Raw genomic sequence first — 15,210 nt, forward strand, 5'->3', positions numbered from 1 at the left:
ACCTGGGTGCCTATCGTGGGTGTGTGTGCCCTTCCATACACACATGCTCTGTCTGCCTCTTAGCTTGGCGGCCAGTCTCAACAGGGAGGAAACCATGGAAAGGCTGAGAAACTGCAAACACCCTTCTGCTTCTCTCAGTGACCTCCCTGGGAACATAGAACATTTCCTAAGTCGGAGGCCTAAGCTCTGATTTGAAAACATTGTCTGAAAAGGAAAATTAAAACAGTAGCCCACTGTCCCCATTAGTGTTCTTAATTTCTATTTCATAAATTTCTATCAAAGTAAGCACCGAGGGACTTCCCTGGTGGTCCAGTGGCTAAGACTCCACACTCCCAATGCAGGGGGCCTGGGTTCAATCCCTGGTCAGGGAACTAGATCCCGCATGCATGCCGCGACTAAAAAAGATCCCGCATGCCGCAACTAAGACCCAGCGCAGCCAAATAAATAAATAAATAGATAGATAGATAAATAAATACATACATACATACATACCCCAAACAAAGTAATCACCGAGATACATGCTTTTTCCCCCTTTTTCCCCTCCTCCCTCCCTCCCTCCCTTCTCTCCCCTCCTTCCCTCCCCTCCTTCCCTCCCTCCCTCCCCTCCTTCCCTCCCTCCCTCCCTTCCTTCCTTTTCAAAGACTAAATGGCTGAGCTCTTCCCACCATCCCTCTGTGCTGTGCATCCCTAAACATGGCCAGGTTTGTACTAGGTGGGCTTGGACTCAGCTTGGTGACCCCTCATCTAGAAAATCTGTAATTGGCAGGTCAGTCCAGAGTCAGGGACCTCAAACAAACCTCAGAGTGAACCAAATGTGACCTGGCTCCCCCTCGGCTCCCACAGGCCCAGATCTGCCCTTGTTCTAGTAAGATGATGCCGCCAGCCTAGCCTCCCAGCCCGGCTGGACTAAGGAGGCTTCTGGGAGTAGATCCTGTTGACTTATCTCTTTATTCCACCTACTGGTATTGAATCCCAAGAGGGCAGTGATAGCTCTCATATTGCTCCAAAAGGAATATTTTTTTAAACGTATTTATTGAGCTTGCTATTATTTTTTGACCACTTTATTGAGGTAGGATTTGTGTACAATAAACCACGCCAATTTAAAGAGTTCAGTTGGATGGCTTTCGACCGATGTATCAATATATGCTTGTGAAACCACCCCTGAAATCCAGACACAGAGCATTTCCATCACCCCTGGAGTTTGCCCTGCCCCTCTGCACCCCGTTTCTCCCTCTACTCCTGGGTGCACGTGGCTTCTGATGTACTTTCTGTCACTGTAGGCTAGTTGCATTTTAAGAGGAGAGTTTTTACATTTCTTCTCTGTTTCTAGCTTTACTGAGGCATACATAGACAAAAATTGTATACCTTTAAGGTCTGCAACATGACGATTTAATATACGTTTACACTGTGTAATAATGACTGCAAACAAGTGGATTAGCACGGCCAACACCTCACGTAGTTACCGTTTTTGTGTGTGTGGTGAAAACACTTCAGATCTACTCTCTTAGCAGATTACAGGTCTACAGTACAGTATTAATAACCGTAGTCACTATGCTGGGCATTTGATCCCCAGAACTTACTCATCTCCCACCTGAAAGTCTGTACCCTCCGACCCGCATTTCTTAAAACATTTGAGTTTGCTCAAAAGAGTTTTCTGCAAGAAAGTGCTCCCCCCACCCCATTTGCCTCTCCTAATTTTACTGTCAGCAGATTTCAAACCCTGCAATCTGTACCTCCAGAACTGGACTCCTTATCTATTGGAAAAAAATTGCCTTTAATTAAAAAAAAAAAAAAAGTTCTTTTAAAGGTGGTTTCAGACCCCTGCATAGCTTTGATTATTTTTTTCTCTTTCTAACAGGTGGTGCTTTGTATATCAGTTGATGTATCTCAAGACTATAGCCAAGTAGAGAATGTCATAAAACAAGTAAGAGGTTGGGTTAATTGGAATTAATCCGCTCGCCTTTTGATTGGTTTGCCGTTTTGGTGTGTGGCTTGGAGTTGACATATCTTCCCTGTAGATTTAATAGTTTTATAGATTTTATTTATTGGCATTGATTGGCTACTAAGGGGTTCTTTTTTTCTCTTTCTTAATGCCCACTCTGATAAATTTTTCCAGGCACAGGAGAAACTGGGCCCAGTGGACATGCTTGTAAACTGTGCAGGAATGTCACTTGCAGGAAAATTTGAAGATCTTGAAGTTAGTACTTTTGAAGTAAGTAAAAATTTGTTTTTTCCTCATTGGGGTAGCCCATGCACTGAAAGGGAGAACTCATTCATGGCTAAAGGCTTTATGAATGAAATAGGTGAAATGCGTTCAGATTTCACAGAAGCTTTAGAAAACTAGAGGAAGGCTGGACAAGATTTTAGTCACAGTGACCATCTAGCCTTAGAAGCTTAGACAAGTCTCTGGACCTTGGTTTCCTCAGCTGTAAAATGGGAATGAAACCTTCAACCTGACACAGATTACTGCGTTGATTCACTGAGGTCATATCATCAAGAGAGCTCTTTGTACGCCAAGAGATGCTGGATTTTCTTGTCAAGTATCAGTGGTTTTAACAATGAAAACCCAAAAAAGGTGAAGAGCAGACTCTAGAGTTTTGAAACCAAGAGACAAAAGATAATGCGTCATATTCATATTTATGTTTTTAAAAAGGTCAGCCAAAGAAATGCACATCAGATTTGAAGTCTTTCTTAGGTGCAAAACATGTTTTTCTTTTGTTGACATTGCGTCAACCATCTCTTTCTTACTGGTCTCCAGAGCCTTCCTGGTAGCCATGGGTTTTGAATGATTTGCTCTGTGAAGTTAAAATGCATCCCCCTTTTATGGACGAGGAGACTCCAGGAGCGGCAGTTTAGACATCTTGCTTCTGGCGGACTGTGGAAAAGCACCGTAAACTCTGTGATTAGGCGAGCTAGGCAGGTCCAGATGGAGATGGAAGCAGAGGGATGCCTTAGCGGGGACTCTAGTGTCTTAAGACTCCTTTATCAACTCGGCATAAAAGCTAGTTGTCTTGACCTGTATGCCTTTTTCTCTAAGTATTGACAGGGAGATTTTGAAGATTGTCTCAACAGCTGTGTAAAAAATCAGTTGGGGGAAATAGTTGTAGTCTAGGCATGAAATGATGAGGGGAAAGACTTCAGAGGTGGCCAGTGAAATAGGAGTATGTGTGTGTGTGTGCGTGTGTGTGCACATTTGTGTGTGTGCATGCGTGTGTGCATGTGTGCGTGTGTGTGTGAAAGATGATATAAAGGGATAGTCAATCAGCAGACTCACCTGGACCGGCTGTGGACGGCAAAGGGGATCGAGGTGTAAGTAGTTATGTGGCTGTAATAAATAAATGCATAGTTGTAAAGCTAAGACCTCAGGAAGCGGGGTGTGTCCAGGGACAGAAGGGGAGGGATTGTTTCCATCTGTGTGTCTGATGGAAGTCCGAAGGTAATGGAGTGAATGATTTGTGGGGATTTATAACTGAGAAGAACAGAAGGAACTAAGAGTATAAGACCGGGTGACTGTGTGGGAATTCCCTGGCGGTCCAGTAGTTAAGGCTCCTCGCTTCCACTGCAGGGGGTGCGGGTTCGATCCCTGGTCAGGGAACTAAGATCCTGCGTGCCACTCGGTATGGCCAAAAAAAAAAGAAAAAAAGACCAGGTGACTGTGTGTGGGTATCAATGACAAGGAGAAAACATGAAGCAGGTGAGATGAAGGAAGAAGTAAAATACATGTATAGAATATGAAGCATGCTGAAATATTATAAAAAAGCACAAATCTAATCTTTTTTAAAAAACTCACTTTATTCTCAACCTTCAGTCTCCATCACACTATCTCCTTCCTTCTGTCTGTGTCTCATTCTCTCTCTCTTTCGTTTAGAAAAACAATCGATTTCTTTCCCACCCACACCAGTACCCACGCACACAGACTATTTGTTGGTCTGTCCCCAGCAGCATGGGACAGTAGGAAAAAAGCTGGCCCTTGGCATCAGACTAAACCAGTTTTAAATCTTAGCACAACTGGTTTCAAGTCTAACCGTTTACTAACTGTGATCTCAGGCAAACCCTTCTTCTTCCTTCTGGCCTCAGGGTTTCCTCCATCCTCGGCCTCCATCTCTGTGAATGGGACGTACGGCTCCCAGGGCTATGAGGAGGAAGTAGCATAATTGGGTGCATAATGCTCAGCTCAGGGTAGCTGTGTGTAAATATTAACGTCCTTCGTCTTTTATTCATTCAACCCACAAATATTCGAGAAAGCCTCTAGTGAATCGAGTGTCATTCTAGGGCCCGGGGATGCTGTGGTGAGCAGGAGAATAAAGCCCTGGCCCAGCTAAGGTGGGACAGACCAGGCAGGATCCAGCGGATCAGCAGTGTGATTACAGATGCGCTAAGTATTGCTACTCGGGGGAACGGAACTGGGAAAGGAAAAGAGGAGGCTCTTTCACACAGTGTGGAAGGTGACCCGAAGGGCAGGTGCAGAGACGCCAAGAAGGAGATCCAGTCCGCAGAGCCAGTGGCTGCAGGGGCCCCGAGGTGGAAAGAGCCGGGCAAACTCCAGGAGCTTGACTAGGAGGCCAGGAGGCCAGAGCTTCCCGAGCCCTGGGCGTGTGGGATGGGGCCACTTTGGATTTCAGTTGAAAACCTCTGAACGGGTTTAAGCCAGGCTGGGGAGTAGTGAGATCTGCATCGCAGCTTTTAGAGGCCCTTTCTGCCTGCTGTGTCAGGAGACTTTTAGGACTGTCAGGGGGATTAAGACAAGGGTTGGTGGTGTTGGGAAGTGGATGGAGGTGCCGGCGTGGGTCACCGTGGAGTGAGGACGGTGAGAACAGAGGTCAGCACGGTGCAGGGGCTTAAGCAGCTGACAGGGGATGTCAGAATTGGCCTCACCTCTGAAAGGACTGGGCTTTAAAGAGGAAGGCTGGTTAACCCCAAACCTGTTGCTCTATTCCAGTGACAGGGCCTCGTTCCAGGGATTGTTTGCCGTGGGCCCCGTCGTCTCTGGCCATCGCCCCTCTGCCCCTGGCTGCCCTGAGAGGAGGCAGGAGGCCACCGTGCTGCAGAGGGCGTCCCCTTCGCAGGCCATCACGCGCCCCTCTGCTCTCTCCCACCTCGGTCTGGTCACTTGCCTTGTTCTGGTCAAGTCCAGGTGTGGGCTTATCACCGACACGCCCTGTTAGAACACACACTACCACGTTTGATGCATTTTCTGAAGATAAGAGTTCCTTTTTCTTTAAGATGAATTCTATCTCAATTATGTTCTTTGGTTTGTTTGGAGTTTTTTTTCATTTTAATTTTACTGAAGTTCACGTGCATGTAAATCGCAGGTACACAACAGTTTGTGCTGTCATGACTCATTGCCGGGGGGGGGACTTAATTTAAGCACTTCCTGTGAGGCTCCACAGGGAGAGGGCTCGTGGAAATGTGCTCCTGGTTTCCTCTGGACTTTGGCCGCTGTGCCCTTTGCCCCGGCTGGTCTGGCTTTGTGTCCTTTCACTGTGACGAGCCTCAGTCGCGAGCACAGCTGTGCGCAGAGCCCCGTGAGACCTTCCAGCGAATTGCCCACGCTGGAGGTGGTCTTGGGGCGCGCCAACACACTTCTCTTAATTTTCCTTCTCAGTGGTTTTCTCTGTGGGTTCTTGGAGCTGTATCTTGTTTTATCTATCTGTAGATAACGATGAGAGTTTTTTTGTTTTAACATCTTTATTGGAGTATCATTGCTTTACAATGGTGTGTTAGTTTCTGCTTTATGAGAGTTGTTTTTGATTGGGATTGCACTGCTGCTATAGATCCATTTGGGGAGAACTGACACCTTAATAATGTTGAGTCTTCTAACCCTTACACCATAATATATATCTCCATTTATTTAGCTTAAGTTTTCTTTAATCTCTCTCAGCAGTGTTTTGTAATTTTCAGTGTATGGGGCTTGCACGTTGTTTTTCAGTATTTCATATTTTTTGTTAGTGTAAATGTTAGTGTAAATGGTTGTTTTCATTTCAATTTCTGAGTGTTCATTGCTAATATAGAAAAATACAATTGGTTTTTGTGTACTGGTCGTGCAGTGTTGCCGAGCTCAACTATTAATTCTAGCGCTCACTGGACTTTCTACATCCAAGGTCGTGTCATCTGCAAGTGTTACTTCTTCCATTCCCATCTGGATGCCCTTATTCCATGGGCTGGAACTTCCAGTACAGTGTTGAATAGAAGTTGGTGAAAGCAGACATTCTTGTCGTGTTCCTGACCTTAGGGAGAAAGTACTCAGTCTTTTACTATTAAGTATGATGTTAGCTGTAGTTTGTTTTTGTTTTTTTTCTCTTTTTTAATTCTTTTTTTTTTTTTTTTTTTTTTGGCTGCACTGCACAGCTTATGGGATCTCAATTCCCTGACCAGGGGTTGAACCCAGGGCCACAGCAGTGAAAGCCCAGAATCCTAACCACTAGGCCACCAGGGAACTCACTGTTTTTTGTTTTTGGTAGATGCCCTTTATCAAGTTTAGTAGTTTATCCTAGTTTGCAGAGAGTTTTTATAAGGAATGAATGTCGAATTTTGTCAGATGCTTTTTCTGCATCTATTGGGATGATCATAGAGTTCTTCTTTTTTAGTATGTTAATATGGTGAATTACATTGATTAGTTTCCAAATGTTTCCAACCTTGCATTCCTGGGATAAACACCACTTGGTTGTGATTATTATTATCCTTTCTTTGTTCTTGAGGGATATTAGCTGTAGTGTTTTGTAATGTTATTTTCTGGTTTTGTGTAAGGGTCAAGGTGGCCTTATAGCATGAGTAGGGGAATATTCCCTCCTTTTCAGTTCTCTGGAAGGATTTGTGTAGAATTGATTTATTCTTTTTTTAAAGGTTTGGTAGAATTCACCAGTGAAGCCTGAGGTTTCTTTTGTGGGAAGGTTTCTAACTTTAGTTTCTTTAACAGATGTAGTAGGGCTACATCTATATCTTCTTATCTATTTCTTTTGGAGTGACCTTTGGTAGCTTGTCTCTTTTAAGGAATTTGTCCATTTCATCTACATCGTTGAATTTATTGACAAAAGTTATTCATCATATTCCCTTATTATTATTATTTTAACATCTGTAGAGTTTGTAGTGATGTCACCTCTCTCATTTTTGATATTGATAATTTGTGTTCTTTCTCTTTCCTGAGCAGTATGACTACAGATTTATCAATTTTGTTCATCTCTCAACAACCAGCTTTTGGCTTTATTGATTTTTCTGTTGTTTTTTTCTGTTTTCTATTTCATTTATTTCCTTGTATTTTTATTATTTCTTTTTTTTTCTGCTTACTTTTGTTTTAAGTTGCTCTTCTTTTTATAGTTTCTTTAAGCAGAAGCTGAGGTCATCGATTTAAGGCTTTTTCCCTTTTCTAACACAGATATTTAGTGCTACGGATTTCCACCCAAGTTCTGCGTTAGCAGCATCCTACAGATTTTGATAAGTTGTATTTTCACTTTCATTCAGTTAAAAATATTGTATAATTTCCCTTTCCATTGTCACTTTGACCCTTGGGTTATTTAGAAGTGTGTTACTTAGTTTTTAAATATTTGGGGGATTTTCCAGAAATCTTTCTCTTTTTGATTTCCAATTGAATTCCGTTGTGGTCAGCAAACATACTTTGTATGAGTTGAATCCTTTTGAATTTATTGAGACTTGTTTTATAGCCCAGAATATAGTTTATCTTATAGCCATTCCATGTGCACTTGAAAAGAATATATAGGGTCAGCCCCCCATATCCGAGGATACAGACAGCTGACTGTACCGTGCCATTTTATATGAGGGACTTGAGCATTTGCAGATTTTGGTATCTGGGGGTGTCCTGAAACCAATCGTCCATGGATACCGAGGGTTGATGGTTTTCTGCTGTTTTGGGTGGAGTGTTCGATCAGTGTCGATTAGGTCCAGTTGGCTGATAACGTTGTTCAGGTCTTCTGTCTCCTTACTGTGTCTACTTGTTCTGTCAATTATTGAAAGTGGGGTACTGAAATCTCTGATTATGGCGGTGGGTGGGTTTGTCCATCTGACTTTTTTAAACAGACCCTTAGTCCACATTCCTGTCCTCCAGCCCCATGCCTGCCCTCCTGCCCCCAGAGGTACTTGGTGCTGCTGGAGCCTTTTGGGGCTTCTGTGGTTTAATCTTGCTTTTTAGTTTATCTGCTCCTCACCTCACATTCAGCTTTCTGCCAGGTTAGTTCTCCCTCGTCATTCTTTTCAACTTCCAAAATGTCATTGCTGCTATTTTCTTTGCTCATGTGGATTCTTGCCTTGAAAAAAATCTCTATTGAGATTTTAGTGGGGTCTCCGAAGGGAGCTAAGGTTTACACATGGGTTCAGTATGCCTTCTTTTTTGTCAAACCAATATAATGATATTAAAAAACATTTGGGGGAAAAAATGGGAATCCCAGAATCCTAACATAGTCACTTACAATTTTCTACATTTCTTTGGTTTTGTACCTGTGCACATGTACTTTTATTTAATATTCAAAGTAGCTGCAGTCACGGTGTAAGTACTGTCTGCCCTCTGCTTTTTGTAAACTTCTAAGTATTTCCCCCTGGCCTGCTGGTGTTTCTGGTCATTGTTTCTAAAAGTTACTTAATGCTGTTGAGTTAACATTTCATGATGGACTTAAAGTTTCCCAATGAAGTGTTTGGTTTCACATGGCGATAGATCTAGTATTTTTACAAGACTTTTAATATAGAAACATTGTAAGGCAGTATCCTGAGACTTTCAGGTTGAAAATGTAAGGTTTTTAAGAGTTCCCAGGATGAGGGGAAAGTAGATCTTGGTGCCTCTGTGAGTTCTTACCCATCATAATATAAGAGCCGACATTTATTGAGTAATTGCTGTAGGTCAGGGGCTGTGCAGGCACTTGCCTTGTGTTTCCTCTTTCAATCCTTGCTGCAGGCCTGTGAGATCACACCCATATTAACCCTGTTTTCACTGAGGAAATAAGTAGAGTGTCTGACTTTTCTGTTCATCATCAAATAGGCAGTAAATGGTAGAAACCAGGCTTTACACCACAGTCCCTGCTGTCAACCCCGGTCCTCGTCTCTTTGTGATCTTTCTGTCACTTAGAACTAATAGGGCTGGAAATACTTAGAAGCTCTTTCCTCAAAACTGTTTCTCGAAAAGCATTACCTGCAACATGCAGTGTACTTTTTAATAAGGAGAAGACTAATTTTGACCAGTCTTCAGCAAAGATGTAAGTGCTGTCGTCGTGAGAAGGTAAGGCTAGATCGAAATAGGCTCCCAGTGGTCGGTCCTGTGTGTCGCGGTCACTTACAGGATCATTAGGCCTTTATTCGTTCAGCAGGTCGGCTGAGCTCCCAGTCACTTGGGCTCCACTGACTAGCTCAGACTTGGTGAGAAGGCAGGATGCCCGTGGGATGCAGCCTTGGGGCGCTGACCTTGCTTAGTTCTCGTGGCCTCTTTGTTCCCTGCAGAGGTTAATGAGCGTCAACTACCTGGGCAGCGTGTACCCCAGCCGAGCAGTGATCACCACCATGAAGGAGCGCCGCGTGGGCCGGGTTGTCTTCGTGTCCTCCCAGGCGGGGCAGTTAGGCCTATTTGGTTTCACAGCCTACTCTTCGTCCAAGTTTGCCATCAGGGGATTGGCGGAAGCTTTGCAGATGGAGGTAAGAGCTGTCTTCAGTCAGCCCAGCAATACATGTTCCCCTTTAGCTGGTAACTTCCTTACACGTATCATTGTATTAAATTCGAGATTTGTAGATTTGGCATTAGTGAAGGAGAATTGACGCAACCCCTGAACTTTGCAGTTAACATGCTTTTCACTGCATAAAAATTTAATACACGGTTAGCACTACTAACATCTTCGCAGCATTACAGGCATACCTCAGAGATTTTGTGGGTTCGGTTCCGGACACAATAAAGCGAATATCGCACTAAAGCGAGTCACGTGAATTGTTTGGTTTCCCAGTGCATATAAAAGCCATGTTTACACAGTACTGTGGTCTATTAAGAGTGCATAGCATTATGTCTAAAGAAACAATGTACCTTCATTCCTTAATTAAAAAATACTTTATTGCTAAAAAGCGTTAACCATCATCTGGGCCTTTAGTGAGTCTTAGTAATAACATCAAAGATCACTGATCTCAGATCACCATAACAAATATAATAATATTGAAAAAGTTTGCAATATTGGGAGAATTACCAAAATGTGTCTTAGAAACACGAAATGAGCAAACGCTGTTGGAAAAATGTTGCCAATAGACTTGCTCAAGGCAAGGTTGTCACAAACCTTCAATTTGTAAAAAAATGCAATATCTGTAAAGCGCAGTAAAGCAAAGCATAATAAAATGAGGTGCGCCTTTACTGGCCTAATACTGTTTGAGTTTTTGTAAGATATTTTATTCTTTAACTTTTTGTTGTTGTTGTTCTTTAACGTTTTTAAAGATACTGTTTTAACAAAAAGATCTGTCCTTTATGACTGACTAATAAAACTAATGTGTTTGAAGAAAGAGCTACTGTGTAGCTCTCAGTTTTTAGACAAATTCATTTAACTTGATCTCAGTTTCCTTGTTTGTAAAAATGAGAAACTAAAAATTGCAATTTGGCTTTCCTGATACTTATATTTTAATATCCTAAAGAAATGTTGATAAATGTGAGTGCGTTTTATCTTCACAGTGAATAGAACATCTTGTGGAAGGAGGATGTGGTTAGGATTAGCATAAAATAAGCACTTGTCAGATGTGTATAACCTTCCTCCTCAGCTTCGTGAAGTAGGCTTCTGCGTTGTTGTGACATGGGGATGCTTAGTGAGCATTGCACATATCTTTCCAAAATCACGTACTTTAAGGTAAAGTTCTTTCTATTTCTATATACAGTTGACCTTGAACATCCAAAGTTTGAACTGCGCAGGCCCACTTATTTGTGGATTTCTTTCAATAAAGACTATAGTACCTGGTGATCTGAGGTTGGTTGAATCCGTGGATGCAGCTCTGTGGGTACGGAGGGCCTCCTGGAAAGTTATACGTGGAATTTCGATTGCGCAGGGAGTCGGCGCCCCTGACCTCCACGTTGTTCAAGGGTCAGCTGTATACTGAAATATAACACTACGTCATGATGTCAAGAAGCCCACAGGAAACTTCACTGTGGCCAATCCTCTTATAGTAAGAGTGCGATTTGAGAATCCCATTTAATGATTAAGATCAAGGGTGGATAAATTTTTTTCCTGTAAAGGGCTAGAGAGTAAATATTTTAGCCTTTGAGGGCTAGATGGTGCCTATTGCAGCTACTCACATCTCTTGGGATAGCAGGAAAGCAGCCTTGTGCAAGATTTATATGAACGAACGGGTGTGGCTATGTGCCAGTAAAAACACAGGCAAAGGGCCATAGCTTGCTGACCCCTGATTCAGAGAGCCCCCAGAAGAGCCCTTGATGGTACATGGCAGAGTGCCACGCTGCCCAGATATTGGATGAGCAACGCAGTGCAGACGTGTTCTCGGGTCAGTGACAGAATCCCGACCTGCCACTTAGGGACTGGTAGACTGTGCTGTTCTCATCCCAAAGGAACCAGCCACAAATTTCATTGTCATCAATGTCCTTGATACTCTTAATCAATAACAGGTCACTGTCATATATGCTCAGCCAGTGGGGCGCGTATGCCTGTGAAATTTCCAACAAGAACACCGGTATTTCTTCTGTAGTTTTTACTTTGAAAAGTCCCTTTATGAATAACCATCTTATTTTTATAACAGTTTTGTGAAATATACGAGGCAGATGTTGTTATGCCACCTTCTAGGTAATAAAACTGAGTCTTCAGTAAAGCCATTGGGTTGCTCAGAGCCGCGTCATTACTTTGTGACAGAAATAGTAACAAAGTCCATGCCTTCTGGTTCCGCCTTTTGGCTGCCTATCTGCCTCTGTAACGTGTCTATAATTCAGGTCAGGGGTTGCCTCACCCCTTCATGTTGGTCTCAGAAACCCAGTAGGAGAAGGGATAGTTTGGAATTGCAAGGTCTGTGCACGGGGGCTTTTTGTCCCCGAGTCTTGTCTTGCAGAATGACTTCAGGATTCACTCATTTAGGGCAAAGTGTGTGATCTGGGTGGCCTGGTTTCATTTCGGGTAGAAAGAAGATGTTAATAAAGAAGAGGGAAAAGACAGGAGGTGCTAGCCCAGACGAGTCCCTGAAGCCTCCTAATGACACGTGTGATTCACAGGCTGCAAGTGGCCGGTCTGGACTTGCTGGTCAGCTTGACTTCGCTCCGTATTTGGACTCCATTAAAAATGCCCTCACATAAACAAAAACTAAAGTAAACATGTACATGGAAAGTAGGTTTGAGGGGAAGTAAATTCAGTAATCAAAATCTAGTTTGTTCATAGCAGAACTTGCATCAAAACAATTGTTTCCTTACAAACTTATCCAAACTTATCCTGTGTTTTTGAAACCTGGATCATTTGGTCTGTTTGGCCAAGGTGATTTTTGTGTTTTTGTGAATGAAACCGTCTAGACTTAGTCAGACTCTAAGTGCTGTTGATCATTCTTTTTTGGTTTAATGAACTCTTAAATCTTCCTCTCCACCCCAGCCCTTGACCCTCAGACTAAAGTTGGACCTAGAAATGTTTTACATACAATGACTAAACTTGAAAGAATGCTTTGCTGGCTTTTTGGTTTTTTTTTTGGTCATCCTTTTTTGACTCAGTCTTTTAGGTACAAATACATCATTTAAAGATTTTAGAAGTTGATCTTTTTGGAAAGCAGACTTCTGAGGTGGGGTGTAGCCAAAGATGTGGTAGCAGAGACCAAGTAAAAGAAAACTAGGCGTCCCCCTTTCTATTTCCCTTGGCCTCATGCCCCGCCCACCAATCCTGTCTTTTCCCCGCCATGGCCCACAAGTAAGCCAAAGCTTAAGTTCTGGAACTTCATGTCAACAGCTGTAATCCTGTTTCCAGCCCCCATGCCTTTGCTTTGATGGAATGAGGAACAGCACACCTTAGGTGAGATAATTTTGGTAATAAGCCAGTTCTTGAGCAAGTGGGCGTCTTTCTGATTGAGAATGAGGGCAGGTAGAAGGGAGGGAATGGTAACAGGATGGGACTAGGGCAGAGCAGTGGGGGAGACAGAACGGTCAGTGAGGAGAACACGGAAACGCAGACAGGGGCTACGTAAACGGGAATCAGTGAAGTCCTGGCTTATAAATTCTTAGCAGAAATGGTCTTGAGTAGTCAGTACTTGTCTTAGCAAGAACCAGTGAAGCCAAACTAACCTCATTTCCTTTTCTGCTGGGGTTATGGGATTAGTCGATTAAAGGAAGGTTGTAGATATGGTTTATATAGATTTTAACAAATTATTTGACCATGAGTTTCAGGGGACTGTAAGCTCCACGAGGGCATAGTAGTAATGCAGTAAGTATTTGTTGGATAAATAAATACAACAGTTAGGTTACTAGCCACTGGACGTATCCAGCCATAGGTTGAGAGAGTCATTTGGCTCCATGATCGTCGGGAGGATACCAGTACCCAGAAAGGGATTGGACTGGTTTCTCCCAACCCTGACAATCTGTGCCCACCCTGGGAAAAAGCTGTTTTGGAAAGCTGTTTTAACCATTTGGAAGCTCGGCCATAACCTTGACTTGGGGAAGCACTGCTTTGACATCGTCTGAGCAGTCAGCTTCAGGCTTTGGGCGGGCTGTCTCATGACTGCGTATTGGCTTTTCTTTTTTGGTGGTGTTTCTCTCTGGTCTGTGCACAGCAAAGGGCAAGGCCGTGGGAGACAGTTTTTAAAGTCACCGTCTCAAAAACAAGTGGAAGAGGAATTGCTTACTCATCAGCCTGACTGCCGGCCCGAATCCAGAGCTATTTACCAGCACGGCCGGGCCTTGAAGCTGCATGCCCCGGCGACGTTGAGTGAACGCACTCTCGCGCCCTAGGTGCCTGGAACTGAACCAGCAGGGACATCGTCCTCTGCTCTTGCACTTCCTGGGCTGGCTGGCCAGGCTCTTCTGCCCGCATGCTTCTCCTGCCCCTGCGGCTCCTCCACAGCCCTCAGGACCGTGCTGCACAGAAGGAAGTAGGGAGAAAAAAAGCCAAATGTAACACAGGACCCTGGGATGCTCTCCGAGGCTGTTGCATGAGGAAGCAATATAGTATTGTCACTTGCAGCTTCCTTAAGACGCACAGCGGTCTTCCTCACGACCAGCTGCCTGTCTGCTGCCAACTCCCTCAGGCGTTTCCGTGCGGCTAAGCAGTGAGCCAAAAGCAAACAAAAGTCACGGCAGATATTTGATGGTTTAATCCATCCTGCTTAGCGTCACTAAGCATCAGGGCAAGATACAAGTGTGGAGCAGGGGGTCAGTGGGAAAGGTGTGTCCTGTCGGACCGGCAGGAGAATCTTCTAGAATTGTCGGGGGTGTGTTTATGAGTGAGGAGACCCAGCAGTGAGGTAAACAAGCCTAGGATTCTGTTCCAGAGAGAGCCAGGGGGCCTGGAAGAGAAGCTGGGAAGGAGTTTCCACATATAGATATGGAATGAGATGGTTCACAGGTGAGGTTGTCCTGGTCTGACTTGGGGGGTCCCTTCGGGGGAGCGTCCTGTTTGCTGGTTCTGTGGTGGAGGACGTGACCCCTGAGCCCCTCATTGGCAGGGGAGTTCCTGAACCAGCAGACTTCTCAGGGGGTGGATATAATTCTAGACCTGGGTCTGGGGTGGCACACGAAGGGCATTGGGGAAGGGATTTGAATGATCTCAACATATTTTGTAAATGAAATCAACATAACGAGGGTTTGAGAAGCAGCCGTGAAGGAAAACAAACCCGTTTTCCTTCCTGATGGCCGAGGAGTAGACCTGTCCCGTGGCGTCAGCCACCGAGCCCACGTGGTGTGCGGTGGGAGGGAGGACGAGCGGATTTCCCCTTAGCACCATCTGCTGTCCTCACGGGCAGCTCCCAGGCCCCTGGTCAGCGGGAGTGGAAGGAACTTAGAAGGAGGCGAATCTCCCCAGCTCAGGGCCAGCTGTTTTCTGGAATCGAGGTTGGGGTGAGCGTTTTGCCTTTACTTCTAAATGATCTTCAGGGCCAAGAGTTTCCTGATTCACCTGGTGGTAGTTTTCCTCTTACAGAATCACCCTGTTGGTCTCACCACCTTTTGAGAAAATCAGGGCCGTATTTAGAACATCTGCCTGGAAGCCAGTGCAGGTTGATGAGGGAGGATGCGAAATTGTATCTTGTTTACTGAAGGGGTCCATGTTGTCTCTGAAA

At 44.2% G+C, this 15,210-nt stretch overlaps 1 protein-coding gene across 4 annotated transcripts in view; it reads left to right on the top strand.

Moving 5' to 3' along the window:
* The window catches only part of KDSR (3-ketodihydrosphingosine reductase), a 39,009-nt gene that overhangs the window by 10,725 nt on the left and 13,074 nt on the right, over positions 1-15,210 (top strand). For 2 of the 4 annotated variants that reach the window (XM_082416931.1, XM_082416930.1), the window contains exons 4-6: positions 1,859-1,924; positions 2,117-2,212; positions 9,439-9,630. In XM_082416931.1, coding sequence (XP_082273057.1) covers positions 1,859-1,924; positions 2,117-2,212; positions 9,439-9,630 — 354 coding nt within the window. Of the gene's footprint in view, positions 1-1,858; positions 1,925-2,116; positions 2,213-9,438; positions 9,631-10,839; positions 15,208-15,210 lie in introns of those variants that run through there. The other 2 variants (XM_082416932.1, XM_082416933.1) reach the window with 2 other exon arrangements.

The sequence above is a fragment of the Balaenoptera physalus genome (genome assembly GCF_965194825.1).
Source record: "Balaenoptera physalus genome assembly, chromosome: 12".
Lineage (NCBI taxonomy): Eukaryota > Metazoa > Chordata > Mammalia > Artiodactyla > Balaenopteridae > Balaenoptera > Balaenoptera physalus.